Raw genomic sequence first — 14011 nt, forward strand, 5'->3', positions numbered from 1 at the left:
GTACTTAGTGTCGTTGACACTTCTTGCAGCGATTTAATTTTTTATTTAAAAAAAAGAGAAAGCTTTCCTGCACTAAGCGAGATGCATTCTTTCAAATTTTTTTAAAATGCTTTCTTGCATTTTGCGAGATGCACAAAAAAATTTAAAAAAAATTATTAAATCTTCTTGGACAGTGCGAAAAATAAAAGATGCACCATTTGTAAGAATAACACCACTCAATCTCATTTTAGAATACATCTCCAGTAATAATTTGGGCAAAAAACACAATTAAGTCAAGAGAGGAAAGAAATTACATGAATAAGCCAAACTCAAAATTGATTCACGAATCGGCCAAAGCACATTACTATATAATTTGAACCAGCTTGGTTCGAATTAAAAAAACATGTAATTCGAACCAATGGAGCTCGAATTATGATAGAACATGTGATGGGTGTAATTCGAATCTATATGGTTCGAATTACCATTGAGCATAATTCGAACTAGGTGAGTTCGAATTACTCAAGAAGACAGCGTTCCATGTAATTCGAAATAAGTTGGTTCGAATTACATGATTATTTGAATTAAACCAATTCAAATAATAATAATAATAACAATAATAATAATAATAATAATAATAATAATAATAATGTTTAAACATACTTTATTATATTAGATTAGATAAAAATTAAACTATTTAAATAAATAATTTGGTGTCTAGAAGTCAAGTCTTAGAATAATTTTTTGAAAATTATTTATCATATTATAAATTCATAATTATGTAAGTATGTGAAGAATTTATATTTTATAAATTGAATGTAAATTTCATAGCATAAATCTAATCCATGTAATTATTTTAATACACCAACCATTATATCTACATGGAGCCAATGCTAAATCGAATTCAATTAGTTCGATAATACTAATCTATGAAAAAAATTGCATTTTATAAAGTTTTAAAATTTTTATTATGTGATAGGTTAGTAACGAGTACATTATAAACTTTTATAGTACTCATAGTAACAATGTTTAATTTAATAATTGTTATTAAAATTTTAGTTGTACTCGTTACAAAATAAATAATTACAATACATAAATATAAAATGAATTGACCAATTTAAAAATAAGACAATCTAATAATATTGAAAGCCATTTAATTTAAAAACGTAATTTAAAAAATAAATCCTTCACATACTTACATAATTATGAATTTATAATATGATAAATAATTCTCAAAAAATTATTCTAAGACTTGACTTCTAGATACCAAATTATTTATTTAAATAGTTTAATTTTTATCTAACCTAATATAATAAAGTATGTTTAAACCTTATTATTATTATTATTATTATTATTATTATTCGAATTGGTTTAATTCAAATCATCATGTAATTCGAACTAACTTACTTCGAATTACATGGAACGCCGTCTTCTTGAGTAATTCGAACTCATCTAGTTCGAATTATACTCAATTGTAATTCGAACCATATAGATTCGACTTACATCCATCACATGTTTCATCATAATTCGAGCTCCATTGGTTCGAATTACGTGTTTTTCTAATTCGAACCAAACTGGTTCGAATTATATAGTGATATGCTTTGGCTGATTCGTGAATCAATTTTAAGTTTAGCTTATTCATGTAATTTCTTTCCTTCCTTAGCTTAATTATGTATCTTGTCCTAATAATTTCATATCAAAATTTTTATGCCAGATTTGAGATAGTGGGTGTAGAAATACACCATGTTGTACGTGACAGATTCAAAATTTTTACTATTTAATATTACTATCATCAACCCAGACAAAGACATTGTTTAATTGGTTGTATACTCTATTTGATTCTCTCTTAGTATTTTAAGGAAGACTATAACTCTATATTAATATAGTAATTCTTTACTTTCAAAGTCGTCACAATGGGTATAAATAAAAATAAATATAATAGATGAGAGTATAGATAGAGGTGAGATTCTACCAACATTTAAACATATCTGATGGTGATGGATGGCTTTGTTTCTGAAAATAGTATAGATAGAGTTGACGCCTGATCGACATATTCAGTGGTTATTGCTACATTTTTTGTAATAACGAGTTATTGCCGTATTGCATTTTTCAACACACAAGACCCCATGTCTAAATCAAAGAGACTCTTGAGTTTCCATTCCCCATGGTACGGTCACATTTTTCTCCATCACTGCATGTTTTGCTCTCCTTCCCAGCAATTCCTCACTTGCCTCACGTAGAATGTTTTTGCTTAATCATCTTCCTTCTATTAGTAAATCTTTTCCTTAGAAGGAAAATGCTAGGTAAACAATGACTATCTTGAACAATATGAACAACCACCAATCAAATAAAAATACATTATACTTTAATTTAATGCTATTAATTAAATTTACTCTTTTAATCCTATTAATTTACATTATTCACACATTGTTCAAAAAAATTATTGGTTATCTATACTTAGGGTCCGTTTGGAAAATTTCAAAAGCTACTTTTTTTAGCTTTTGACTTATAAAAAGTTACGTTAATAGTGTTTGGTACAATTTTTTAGATAAACTTTTAACTTTTCAAAAAGTTATTTAAAAGCTTTTGAAAAAGTTAAAAAAATGTGACTTTTTCTATTTTTAAAAACTATTTTATCACTCATATTTAATACACAACTTTAAAATAAGAACTTCTATAATAACTTTTTAAATACAAAATAATTTATTTAAAAATTGTTATTAATAAAAGTTCTTATATTTTAAACTCTTTCTTTAAAAAAAACTTATTTAAGAAGTTTAGTCAAATTGACCTTTAATAATCTAGGAATAACAAACATATTGCTCTTTGCCAAGATATTTTTTAGGGGTCTGTTTGCGAAGATATTAATTATATAAAAATAATTAACAGAGAAAAAGAAACATAATTAATTTATAATCTTTAAATGATTAATTTAATTAATAAATTTTTTAAAGATAAATTAAAAAAAATCACTTTTTAGAAACTAACTCAACCACTAATTCTAAATAAAAAAATTATTAAGAACTAATTTAACTTATCACAAATTATTTTATTAAAATTAGATCATATTATTATTTATTGATAATTCCTTTTATACGATTTAATTTTTAAATGTCTCAAAAAAAAAATAACAATTGACCCATAAACGTGTTTTCTAGAGACTGTCCGCCTATGAAACAAAATCTGGACCAAATTTTATATGAATCAAGCCAAATTCTCTTTTGATTTTCCATGATATACTATAAATTAAATAAGGAGCAAGAAATATGTTCTAAATATTCATCCACATCCTAATATTCAACTCTTGAACTACTTCTACCAATTTAATCATTGAAGTCTTTTAAGGTATCCCACCATCATTTACTTGGATCATTTTTCAATTCAAAGTTCATCTTTTATGGTCTGAAAGCTGACTTAGCTAATGATTTAAATTGGCACCTCCATAACACCTTTAAATTAAAAAATAAGGAATTAGCTAATAGATTATCATTACCAAAAAATTTTAAATTTTAAATTTTAGTAAATATATAATAAATATATTAAAAACTTGAATTTTATATGTTTTCTATAAAACTTCATTTTTAAAAATGTGTACTTATGAGTTTTGACATATATATATATATATATATATATATATATATATATATATATATATATATTTTTTTGGTATACAGTTTTGACATATATTATGATAAACAGGGTTTTTTTTTTTTTGGCAAGAACTAAGAAGAGAGTAAGTGTTTGAATATAGCCATATAGGGTTTTATTGGGTCTAAATATATTGGGCTTTTGTGTTGTATTGGGCTTATATTCATTATAATAGAATATATTCCTACTTAGGGCTTTCTTCCTCCAATATTACAGAAAAATCCTCAGGCCCAATTCAGCAATTTGTAGCCTTGTAGGCACAGATATCTCAAGGGCTGTTTGAGCATCTCACCCAATAAACAAATGTTGACCAAAATTTGACCCACAGAAGAAGTTTTCCCGTGACTCATTCGAAGTTGTAAAAAATGAATTCGGATCCTCTAAATTTTAAATTTGTATTTTAGAGAGTAAAGTATAATCTTCTATTCTTGAATGATTTCTCTCTCATATTTATTATTAGTCCCACCTATAAAATAAATGATGAAAAATTACACTTTACAGAGTAAAGTGAAATTCAAACTTTAGAGAATCCAAATCAGTAAAAAATAGTAAAGCAAATTAAAAAGCTAAACACATTATTTTCATAAGTATCCTAATTTTATTATCAAGGAACAACTGATTTGGTTCCAATTTTGTGATGGTCTCTTTTAAATTCAAGACCCAAAGAAAGGAGTTAGCCGAGTTTTACATACACTCCCAAAGCCAACTCAATATTGGTCCTTGCACGTTGGACAAAATTAATTTCTAGAACATTAAAAAAAAAAGTTATTAAATAAATCATTATTCTAATTTTTATTATTAAAGCAAATGTCTGATATTCCTAGTTAAATAATGTTTTTGTATATTTTTCTTCCTTAGGCTGTGCAACACTCCTTTTCTTTTGGATTGTTTCACATATAATATATAATATTTCTATTTATCATGAAATGGAGCTTTCAATCCAAATAATATCAAACAGAATAAGAAACATATGGACAGTTCATTTTACTTATGGAATTTTCAATCAATGATGGGAACAAAACAAAATAGTATATGTATCTATCATTGCCATAGGATTGGAGCATCTTTAAGATTTTCTCCTTAATATAAGGTACACCGTAGGATTCTATATATATTTCAATACAAGACTCGTTTTAGAGAAAAAGGTAACAACTAAGCAAGTCGTGTTATGTATTGCAAAGGCTAAGATTCAGAGAATAGAGATATATTAAAGTTGAAAGGTACAAACACCAAACTCAAATGAGCCTTACAAAAATCCCTCAATTATTGCATACCAAACTCTATAGACTTTCCATGTCATACACACCAAGATGCCTCTTCATTCTTTGGTAAAATACTAATAAAATTCTAAATTTATATTTTGAATAGTCAAATATTATATGTAATATAGGACTGAACCTAATAACCAAGGACATAATGATCATGACCTTAAGTGAACAACCTAAGTGAATGATCAATTAAGCGTATAAAAAAAGTGGTAGCTAGCCAAGAGTCTCAGTTCAGCATGTAATCATGACAAATTTCGTCATGAATTCATGTTTCACATGAATAGGTTTCAAAGATGGGAAACAACATATAAAGTAGGTTTTCTATATATCATAATATCTTTATTCTTTAATATAAATCAAGTAAATTCTTAATCTTGATCTCTAACAAAGAAGGAATTTGTTATATATATAGGTACTAATATATAGGAATGACAATTTAGACGGATATACATTGAATCGATCTCACATTGTCTTTAAATGGCAGATTTTTCAACAATTGACCGGATGTAAAACGAATTTAGATAAAATTTGTTTGGTTCTTTGTGTTGTGATGAGTTTAGATTTTCTTTAATTTATGACTATTTTGATGTTTTAAGACTATTTGTATGGTGTGTGTTGTGGCGATGAATAATTTAGGATTATTTTTATGTTTAATTGTGTTTATGAAGAACTTAATCATGTCTAAAATTTTATTGATTTATTCAATTCAATGTGTTTATCTTCATAATATAATTTTTTTTTTAAATTAGAAATTCACCATATTTTTTTTTCGAGACGAAACAAGACTGGATAGATATATACTTGGAATTTGGGTATGAGATAAAAATTAAAATATTCGTAGGTAATAGGAAGAAAGTGGCGCGACACGTGGATATTCACGGTGGGTAGGTAATTAAATATCTGTCCCATCTCATTTCATTGCTTTCTCAAATGAGTGTCTATTAATCGACTTTTTTTTATTAACTAAATGTGATGTTAGTTAAAATGGTAAATATTAGACTTAAATTAAAAAATTTTGGATTCGAATTTTAGATATTACGAAATTTTAAGTATATTTTTTTTAAAAAATTTGGTAAAAAATTTTAAAATATTTTTAAATTTTATTTTGTTTTAGTTTTATCTCAAAAATTTTTTATTTGTATAAAATATACTCTTAATAATTAATTTTTTAAAAAATTTAAAACAAATTCAACAATAATTATATAAGAATAGCCTTTAATGCAAACAAATTAAATATAATTGTCATATATTGTTGAATTTGTTTTAAATTTTTTAAAAATTTAGCTATTCGAGTAAATTTGATGCAAATAAAAAATTTTTGGGATAAAATTAAAATAAAATAAAACTTAGATATATTTTTAAAATTTTTGCAAAATTTTAGAAAAAAAAAGCTTTATCTTATATTTTTAATGAATTATATATGATAAAAGATATTTTTAGTTTTTAATTTATTTTTGGCAAAAACAAAACTAGGAGGTAGGTGCTCTTTATTAATATTTATTATATAATATTTTTTTAGTCTTTGTTTGAGTGGAGACATTATTAGAAACATGCAGACTTCAATTGAGACTGCCAGTCAAATGCAAAACATCATCCTTATGTTAACAAAAGCATGTTTTTGATTAACCACAAAATGATTAATTCAGAATGAAATTAACAATATTGCCTTTACTACTAAACAAGGAGAACACCACCATTAACAATAATAATGTGTCTCTACTTAGAGATTGAAAAAAAAAAAAAAGTGGAAGAACACTATAGAGAAAATTCATATAGCTCACACCACACACAAAAGGGGGAGAAATACTAGCTAAATGACTATGATTAAAAAAAAAAAAAGTAATAATAATAAGGAAAAAGAAACATATATAAAATAAAATGTTCAATGATGAAGTGTTGCTGTGTGATTGGAAGCAGAGATTTTTGGTGGGCATTGGTAGCACTTAGCAAATAATCCAAATGTGTCAACTTGTTTGATGAAGTTAGTCATGCTTGCCCACCCTCCAAATCCAAACCCTACCACAAATACCCACACCACCACAAATGCATTCACAACAAACATTACTGTCCAATTTGGAATGAACACCGGCAATTTCTCTGCTGCATTCTGTTCCAAGCAACAACGAAAAAAAAAAAGAGTAAATAACTAATTAACAATCAATTAAAAAAAAAAAAGGAGATTTTGAATTTTTCGTCAAATTAGGATTATTATTTCTCATTTTTGTATCGTACATCAAATAATTTCTTGTTTTGTTGAACTAATTATTAGTATTATTGTTAGAGTAAATGAAAAAATCTTGCATGCATCTCTGTATGAAGTTAGCTCTGTATCGAGTGCATCTGTGTATGAAGTTAGTTCCATATTAAAAAAATAAAAAAAAATAAGAAGTTTATAAGATGAGAAACTCATTAATTTAACATTTTAAAATTGAATTTGTATAGTAGTTAAAATATTTATATAATTTTTACAATATTTATTAAAATTAAAATAATATTTTTTTAGATGTTGATAAAATGGTATAACCGCCGTAGTTATGGGATCTACATGCACCATTAGTTCCTTGTGCAAGATATTTATAAGAACCTGAATAGGAAGAGGAAGAGTTGAGTAGAAGGGTCAACGTTAGGTTGGGCATGGCCCATATCATTGTTAAAAACTTAAAATGTGGTTTTGTATAGTTATGAATGGTAATATGACTATAGCATATAAACTGATGAGTGACAAAGAAATGACACCAACCCTAAAATTATAATATCAATTTCGAATAATTAAATACAACTAGTGAGTGGGACTAGGACTTATACTGCCAGTGACATAGGAAGTCACTTCCAAAGTTAAATCATTAAGCTAAGCTGGAATCATATCCTCTAAACACATGTTCACCACCTCACAAAGAGTTTCAAGAATCCATCATCTACATAGGTGGGTGCTTTCTAAAATCAAGCTCTTATCACTATCTTCAAACTTAATAATTGTTAGTAAGGGTTTAATTAATTTCATTTCTTTATGGTGGCTTATCATATAATTGCATTTAGAATAAGGGACTAGTCAAATAAAATTAATATTTATCTTAGTCGTATACATCACTCTCACTGTTAGATAAAGTATGGAACTCAATTAATATGGATTCTATATTCCATCTAAAAGATTGAGTTTGCTTGATGTACCAAAAAAAGAAATGATAAATACAAAAAGTTATTTTTATGATAAGATCTAATCTTAAACTTGGACCTCTGTAAAATCCTAATGCACCATCTTTACTCAAAACTTTATGTTTAAAAGGTATTTGCTTTTTGTGTAGGGCAGAAAGCACATCGCCAATTAAATTTCCTTGTACTATTATATAGGTAGCTACAACCTACAAGCTATACATAAAGTTATGTCTAGACTTTTTATTAAAATCCTCTCAATAATGATGTTAATTGTTAGCAATGTTATAAATAAATATAATATTAGATGCATTTCAAATATTTTACAAATACCAATATTTCAATAATTTTAGTCATTAATTTTGATCATAAAATATATACATGATAGAGATCAATAGCTAAAATTATTAAATTATCAATATTTTTAAAATTTTTATTTTTTTTTATAATATTAAGTTGTTGAATAATAGGTAAATTCATTTCTTTTTAATAGCCACAATTTATTTTTAAAAGATAAAAATTGTGATAGAAAATTAAATACCGTCATAATTTCTCAAATTGAATTATATATATATATATATATATATATATATATATATATATATATATATATATAATTAAAATCAATAACTAAAATCACTGAAGAACTAGTATTTTAAAAATATTTGAAAATTTTCATATCATTTATGATTTATATAGATAGATTGGAACATTTACCTGTCTAGCAGAGGCAGACTTGTAAGTGAGCATATGAGCAGAAGCAGGGATGATATAGACTGTGAAGCTAACCAAAAGTGCCCCAACAGCTGAATTTATGGGTCCAAAGAATGGGAAAATTATGGCCAAAAACCATATTGGTATCACCACTGGTAACCTTGCTAATGCCCTTAAACATATGCTTTTTGTGTCATGCATTCCTATCACTTTCTCCCACACAAAGTACAATGGTGTGCATGCAAATCCAAATGTTATGAACTGCCCATTTCAAATATAAACTCATCAACACGAATTATGCACTCACAGTTTGAAGAGTTTTGTATACTATTGAAAATTTTTTAAAATTTCTTAAAATATTGGTGTTTCAATAAATTTTTAATCGTTAATTTTAATTAATATATATTATATATATTTTTATAATTGAGATCAATAGCTAAAAGTCTAAAATTGTTAAAAACACCTATATTTCAGGAACATTTGAAATTCTTCTATTACTATTACATTGAGGTTCATACTTCTGTTTACATGGTTGTCTGTGTAAAACTCTTTTTTTTTTCTTGTATAAAAATTACTTAAGTCCAATATATAAACGGACCTGATGAATGAGCATTAAGATTACGCCGGCGTCGCGCCAGCCGGAGCGGGGAAGAAGGGAGAAGGCATTGGAATGGTCTAAGAGTTGGTCACCAAATGCCCAATAGACAGCAATAGCAGATGGAAGAGTGAGGGTGAACACATAGATAGTGGCAAAAAGATAGATATACTTGAACTTTTGAGGTTTCCACATTGCATGCATGATTTCCCTGCCATAGCCACATAGTTCCATATTAGAAAAAGAACCAATGTTGCTCCAAATTGAAAATCAAATTCAATTTTGTCATTATTGTTAGGAAAAAAAATGGTTTTATTCCAATAATTAACGTTAACTTTACCTAAATTTAGATTGAGAGACAAACTATCATAAAAATCTACATTCATTTTCTTTTTCACAATCCAAAATATTTTGTATTTATATGTCTGATCTCTGAGGTTACCCATTCCAGTAGTTTACAACTGCACTTCATTTAATTCCATTCCTTTTGTCGTGAGAAAAGTAAACTAGTACATACCACGAGGTAAAATGTCATAAAAATATGATACATTGATGGTATCTTGGAGGAAAAGCAAAATGCCAACATCTGAGCAGAGTTTCACATTAAATATACTACTGCTCTACATAAATAATAATACTAATAGTAATTAAAAGAATAAAGTTCAACTACATGGGTCATTAATTTTTTTTTATTGATTAATGGCAGAGTATAACTGTAATCCAAGAAAGAGGACACTAGTTAGTGTGTGACGGTTGTTCAAAAAGTGCAAGATTTACTGTTTGTCTTATTTCCAAAGTCTCAATTTAGAATGGGGGCAAAAGCTGCTATTGAGAAAAAAAAAAAAAAAGAAAAAAAAGTGGCCGTGCAAATGCAATAAACTTACCACTATATAACTATCTTTAATGTTTCATTGTCCTAGACAATAAAGAAAACTATCATCATTGTTCTGTCTACTTAACAAGCAAAAGATTAGAGGGGGGAAAATTGTTTTAATACATTGACCATGTACATATTTTATATTATTATTTAATTAAAATTATATTTCATTTAAAAATATTATTTTATTAATATGATAATACATGATTAAATATGATTAATTAAATTAAATGATATATAAATGCAAATGATTAAAGGTGCTTACACTGTGACGGCATGGCCGCCGAAAGTGTAGAGTATGTTGGTGGCGCCTGTGAAATACAAAACCAACTTGTTTGGGCCCGTGTGACTTACATTTTCAACCTGCAAAATTTTATACAATTTTAAAAGGAATAAATTAATAATGAATAGCTGAATTTTTTTTATTTTTCGTACAAGCAGATGGACCCCGCAATAGAAATGTCATGTCCTTGGTATTAAATATTAAAATAAATATAAAAATTTTAATTTTTAATTAGTTAATATGGATTAAATTTTATCGTAAAATTATTTTTTAGAGAATTTAGAATTTAGAAGAAAAATAATTGATTTTTTAATTAAACTTTAAATGTTAACGGAAGAATTTTTTGAGACGTGGCTTAAAGGTGAGTAGAGAGGTTGATCGGATCATTGTCTATCGATGAATTTTGTACTATTATCTGAAATACTTGGCTGAAAAGGAATAATAGGATATTCAATAATCAAGAAGTAGGTGTTGCAAAGGTTATCAACAAATCGATTAAAAGCTATAAAGAGTAGGTTGATTTTGATCATTCAAGTTGTTGATGACAATGTCAGAGATGACTATAATTTAATTTTTTATTTTGTTATTTAGTAATTTTGTATTTTCTAACTGTTCCACCTTATTATGTTGAGTTTTTTGTTTAAAAAAAACCCAGAAGAAAAAATAAAGATTTAAATTCATTCTGTTAATTTTTTTTTTGTATTTAAAAGAGTAAACATTTAAATATATATTACTTTTTAAAAACATAAAAAATAATTTTTTATTTAAAAATGAGAAGAATAATTAGACAATTACCTGGCCATGAAGAAGGGCAGCAATGGTTAAATACCAAGCAGTGTAGGTGGTCATGGCAAGGCCAAGGAAGGACCAAATCCTGTAGTTATGAAATGATGGTATGAAGACTGTGGTGGCACAGCATGCTCCGAATATGTATGTCCATGTTCTCTTATCCAAGTGATCGTTTATGTAGTATATGTTACTGCATGATGCATAACATTAGTTATTCACTAAGCATCTTCTAATCTAATATAAAATTAGAAATTACTATATGAAACCTTGCACAGGCTATCAGCTGGATAACAGATCCAAAGAGTAGAAAAGTGCAGTTGAATGCCAATCCAACGGCTTTCCAGTAAGGTCCCAGGAGTCCATCCAACACCTCAAACCACTGCATCATCCATCATATCAAATTATCACTCATATTCGCAGTTTTGACGCTTGATAATTGTTTTGTGACAAAAATTTAAAATAAAATAAAATATATTAAAAATTTATGTAAAGTTGATATCTGAGAGTTATTAAATGATTTAATAGTTTGACTAAATTAACTCTACTAATTATGAGTTTTTCTATAAAATATATGTTAAAAATATTTTAACTTTGGGTAAAAGTTGTTAGTTTTTAATTTACTTGAAACTAATTTCAGTAAACAAGAATAAATACATAATTTTTTTGTTGAATTGTGTTTATTTTAGGATAAATTTGGTTAATTAGAAGTCCTATATTTTTATTCATTTAAACGTTAAAAATAATCAAAAAAATAAGTTAAAATTTCTAATTATTGTTATAAAAGAAGAGTTCAATTAAGAAGCTATTTTTATTGCCAATTTCAGCTAACATGCTTACTTTTTCAATGTACAATAAAAAGGGCATTAATGTCTTTTTGTTTATTATTTATGTATTAGTGTCAGTCATATCCTTCGTTCTACTAAGCACAACCTTAATATCTCTTTATCTTTCTATTATGAGACACTGTACTCATCAAAGAGGCAAAGACAACAATATAAAGATGTGTTTGGTAAATGAAGAGCTTGAAGGAGAAGGGACGGGAAAAAAAAGAGTTAGTGAATAAAGTAGAATTGAAACCCAATCCTTTTTCACTCAAAAAGGCAAACTTGTAATCACAGCCTTAAAACAATTTAATGGTGGTTTTTCCTTGTTTGTACAGTAAACTAAACTCAAAGCTGAGAAAGAAAAAACTCAAACCTGAATGACATGGTTTTTGAAGCTGACATTCTCTTTCTCCTTGCGGGTTCTGTACTCAATGTAGAGAATGCTTATCAAATAAGCAGTCCAACTACCAAGAATTCCATAGAAGATTTGTAGTATGATTCCTGAAAGCATCCCTAGCTGTGAGAATGAGTATGGCAGTGTTAACAGAACCTGTGCTACCTGCAATATATAACAAACAGAATAATCTCAGTTAGTTAGTTAGTTTCAACAATTATGAAATGAATTGAAACTGTTCTGTGTATATACCTGATTTGAGGCACAGCTGAACCAAGCATCATAAGCAGAACCACCATGCCAGAGAAGGCTTTTCAAGGAGGAATGTGAACCTGAGCCACCACCTTCTTTCTCCAACTCCTCTCTTTCTTCTCTTTCAATTGTTTCATTCAGGCTTGACATCATGGTTTCTTCACCTCCTTGCTTCTGTCTTGACATTGTTTTTATGGTGATAAAGATCTGAAGAAGAAGAAGAAGAAGAGATCACATTAAACAGTGTTAAAATCAAGACATGTACCAAACCCCATGATCAAAACACAAAAAGGAGATACCGAACCGTGTATGATAAACAGTAAAAGCTACCTAATCTTAGTCAATAATGTTGCTTTGTGATGAAAGGAAAGGTTTTTTCTTTTCTTTTTCTCCTATCTTGCTGCTGATTGACAGAGAAAATCATAGGCTTTTTTCCCACTCTGATCCTACTGCCAAATAGAGTGAAGGCCTTAAATCCTAAAAATTATACTTGTTCTTTTTCTTCTTTTGTGATCTGTGGTGATATATAGCTGAGTTGCTGTTAAGGTAAGAAGAGTCAATAAGGTTCTTAAATGCAGTTTTTTATTTCCCCCCCCTTTTTTTTTTCTTTCTGTACAAGGAATTGGCAGTGAGCTGGTAGTTTCAATGCAAAAGATATCAATGATAATAATAATAATAATAACAATAACAATAATAATAAGTAATCTTGTGGTGGAAAATTAAACCCTGTAAGGAAGCTAAGTAAGCACAGAAAGTAGTACTATGTTACTACTGTTTTTGATGAAGGGGGTGTTGATGGATGGTGATTGTTGGATTTGGAGGATCAAGATCTGACACAAAAGGGGGGAAGTAGTAGTACACCTGAACTCAGAGAGAGAGAGAGAGAGAGAGAGAGAGAGAGAGAGAGAGAGAGAGAGAGAGAGAGAATAAGAACAGTTTGTTATTGGGTATATATTGAAGTTGGAAGATGAAAATTAATGAATGAAACCAATGGGTTTGGTTTGGTTGTGATGTTGGTTTGGGGGGTTCTCTCTTATAGTTGTGTACTTTGTGCTGTCTCTCTTTTCTTTCTCTGTTATGTTCTGTTCTCTGAGATGGTCCTCATCACAAATAATGTTACACACAAGTGAAGTAGTAAAAATCATATCTTGCTCTTCAATCTTCATGGATATCGTTTTACAAAGCAAATTTTAATGTAATTTTTTTTATTTTGTTTAGAAAGATAAGATGTTTTTATTTTT

General features: G+C 27.6%; 1 protein-coding gene across 2 annotated transcripts; it reads right to left on the reverse strand.

Annotated features, from left to right (window-relative positions):
• Window positions 1-6507: 6507 nt before the first annotated feature.
• Window positions 6508-13926, reverse strand: LOC107609232 (auxin transporter-like protein 1). 2 transcript variants are annotated; one of them, XM_016311113.3, is made up of 9 exons: window positions 13101-13926; window positions 12771-12977; window positions 12498-12683; window positions 11567-11679; window positions 11307-11490; window positions 10494-10591; window positions 9355-9562; window positions 8760-9017; window positions 6508-6999 (listed from the first exon to the last, which is right to left on the reverse strand). In XM_016311113.3, exons 2-9 carry the CDS (start codon window positions 12954-12956, stop codon window positions 6775-6777), a joined length of 1458 nt encoding a protein of 485 aa, XP_016166599.1. In that variant the 5' UTR covers window positions 12957-12977; window positions 13101-13926; the 3' UTR covers window positions 6508-6774. The 2 variants fall into 2 exon arrangements, with proteins under 2 accessions (XP_016166599.1, XP_016166600.1); XM_016311114.3 differs by having other exon boundaries at window positions 13532-13779.
• Between the last annotated feature and the right edge of the window lie 85 nt (window positions 13927-14011).

Source organism: Arachis ipaensis, chromosome B7 (genome assembly GCF_059453495.1).
Source record: "Arachis ipaensis isolate K30076 ecotype BB chromosome B7, ASM5945349v1, whole genome shotgun sequence".
Classification (NCBI taxonomy): Eukaryota; Viridiplantae; Streptophyta; class Magnoliopsida; order Fabales; family Fabaceae; genus Arachis; species Arachis ipaensis.

Bases quoted from the DNA above. Each gene is read 5' to 3' on its own strand.
- LOC107609232 (XM_016311113.3), bottom strand. From the start codon at position 12,956: ATGTCAAGACAGAAGCAAGGAGGTGAAGAAACCATGATGTCAAGCCTG. The intron at 11,680-12,497 runs GTTTGAGTTTTT...TGGATGATGCAG, and splicing joins TCAAAAACCATGTCATTCAG to TGGTTTGAGGTGTTGGATGG. The intron at 11,491-11,566 runs GTTTCATATAGT...TGCATCATGCAG, and splicing joins CAGCTGATAGCCTGTGCAAG to TAACATATACTACATAAACG.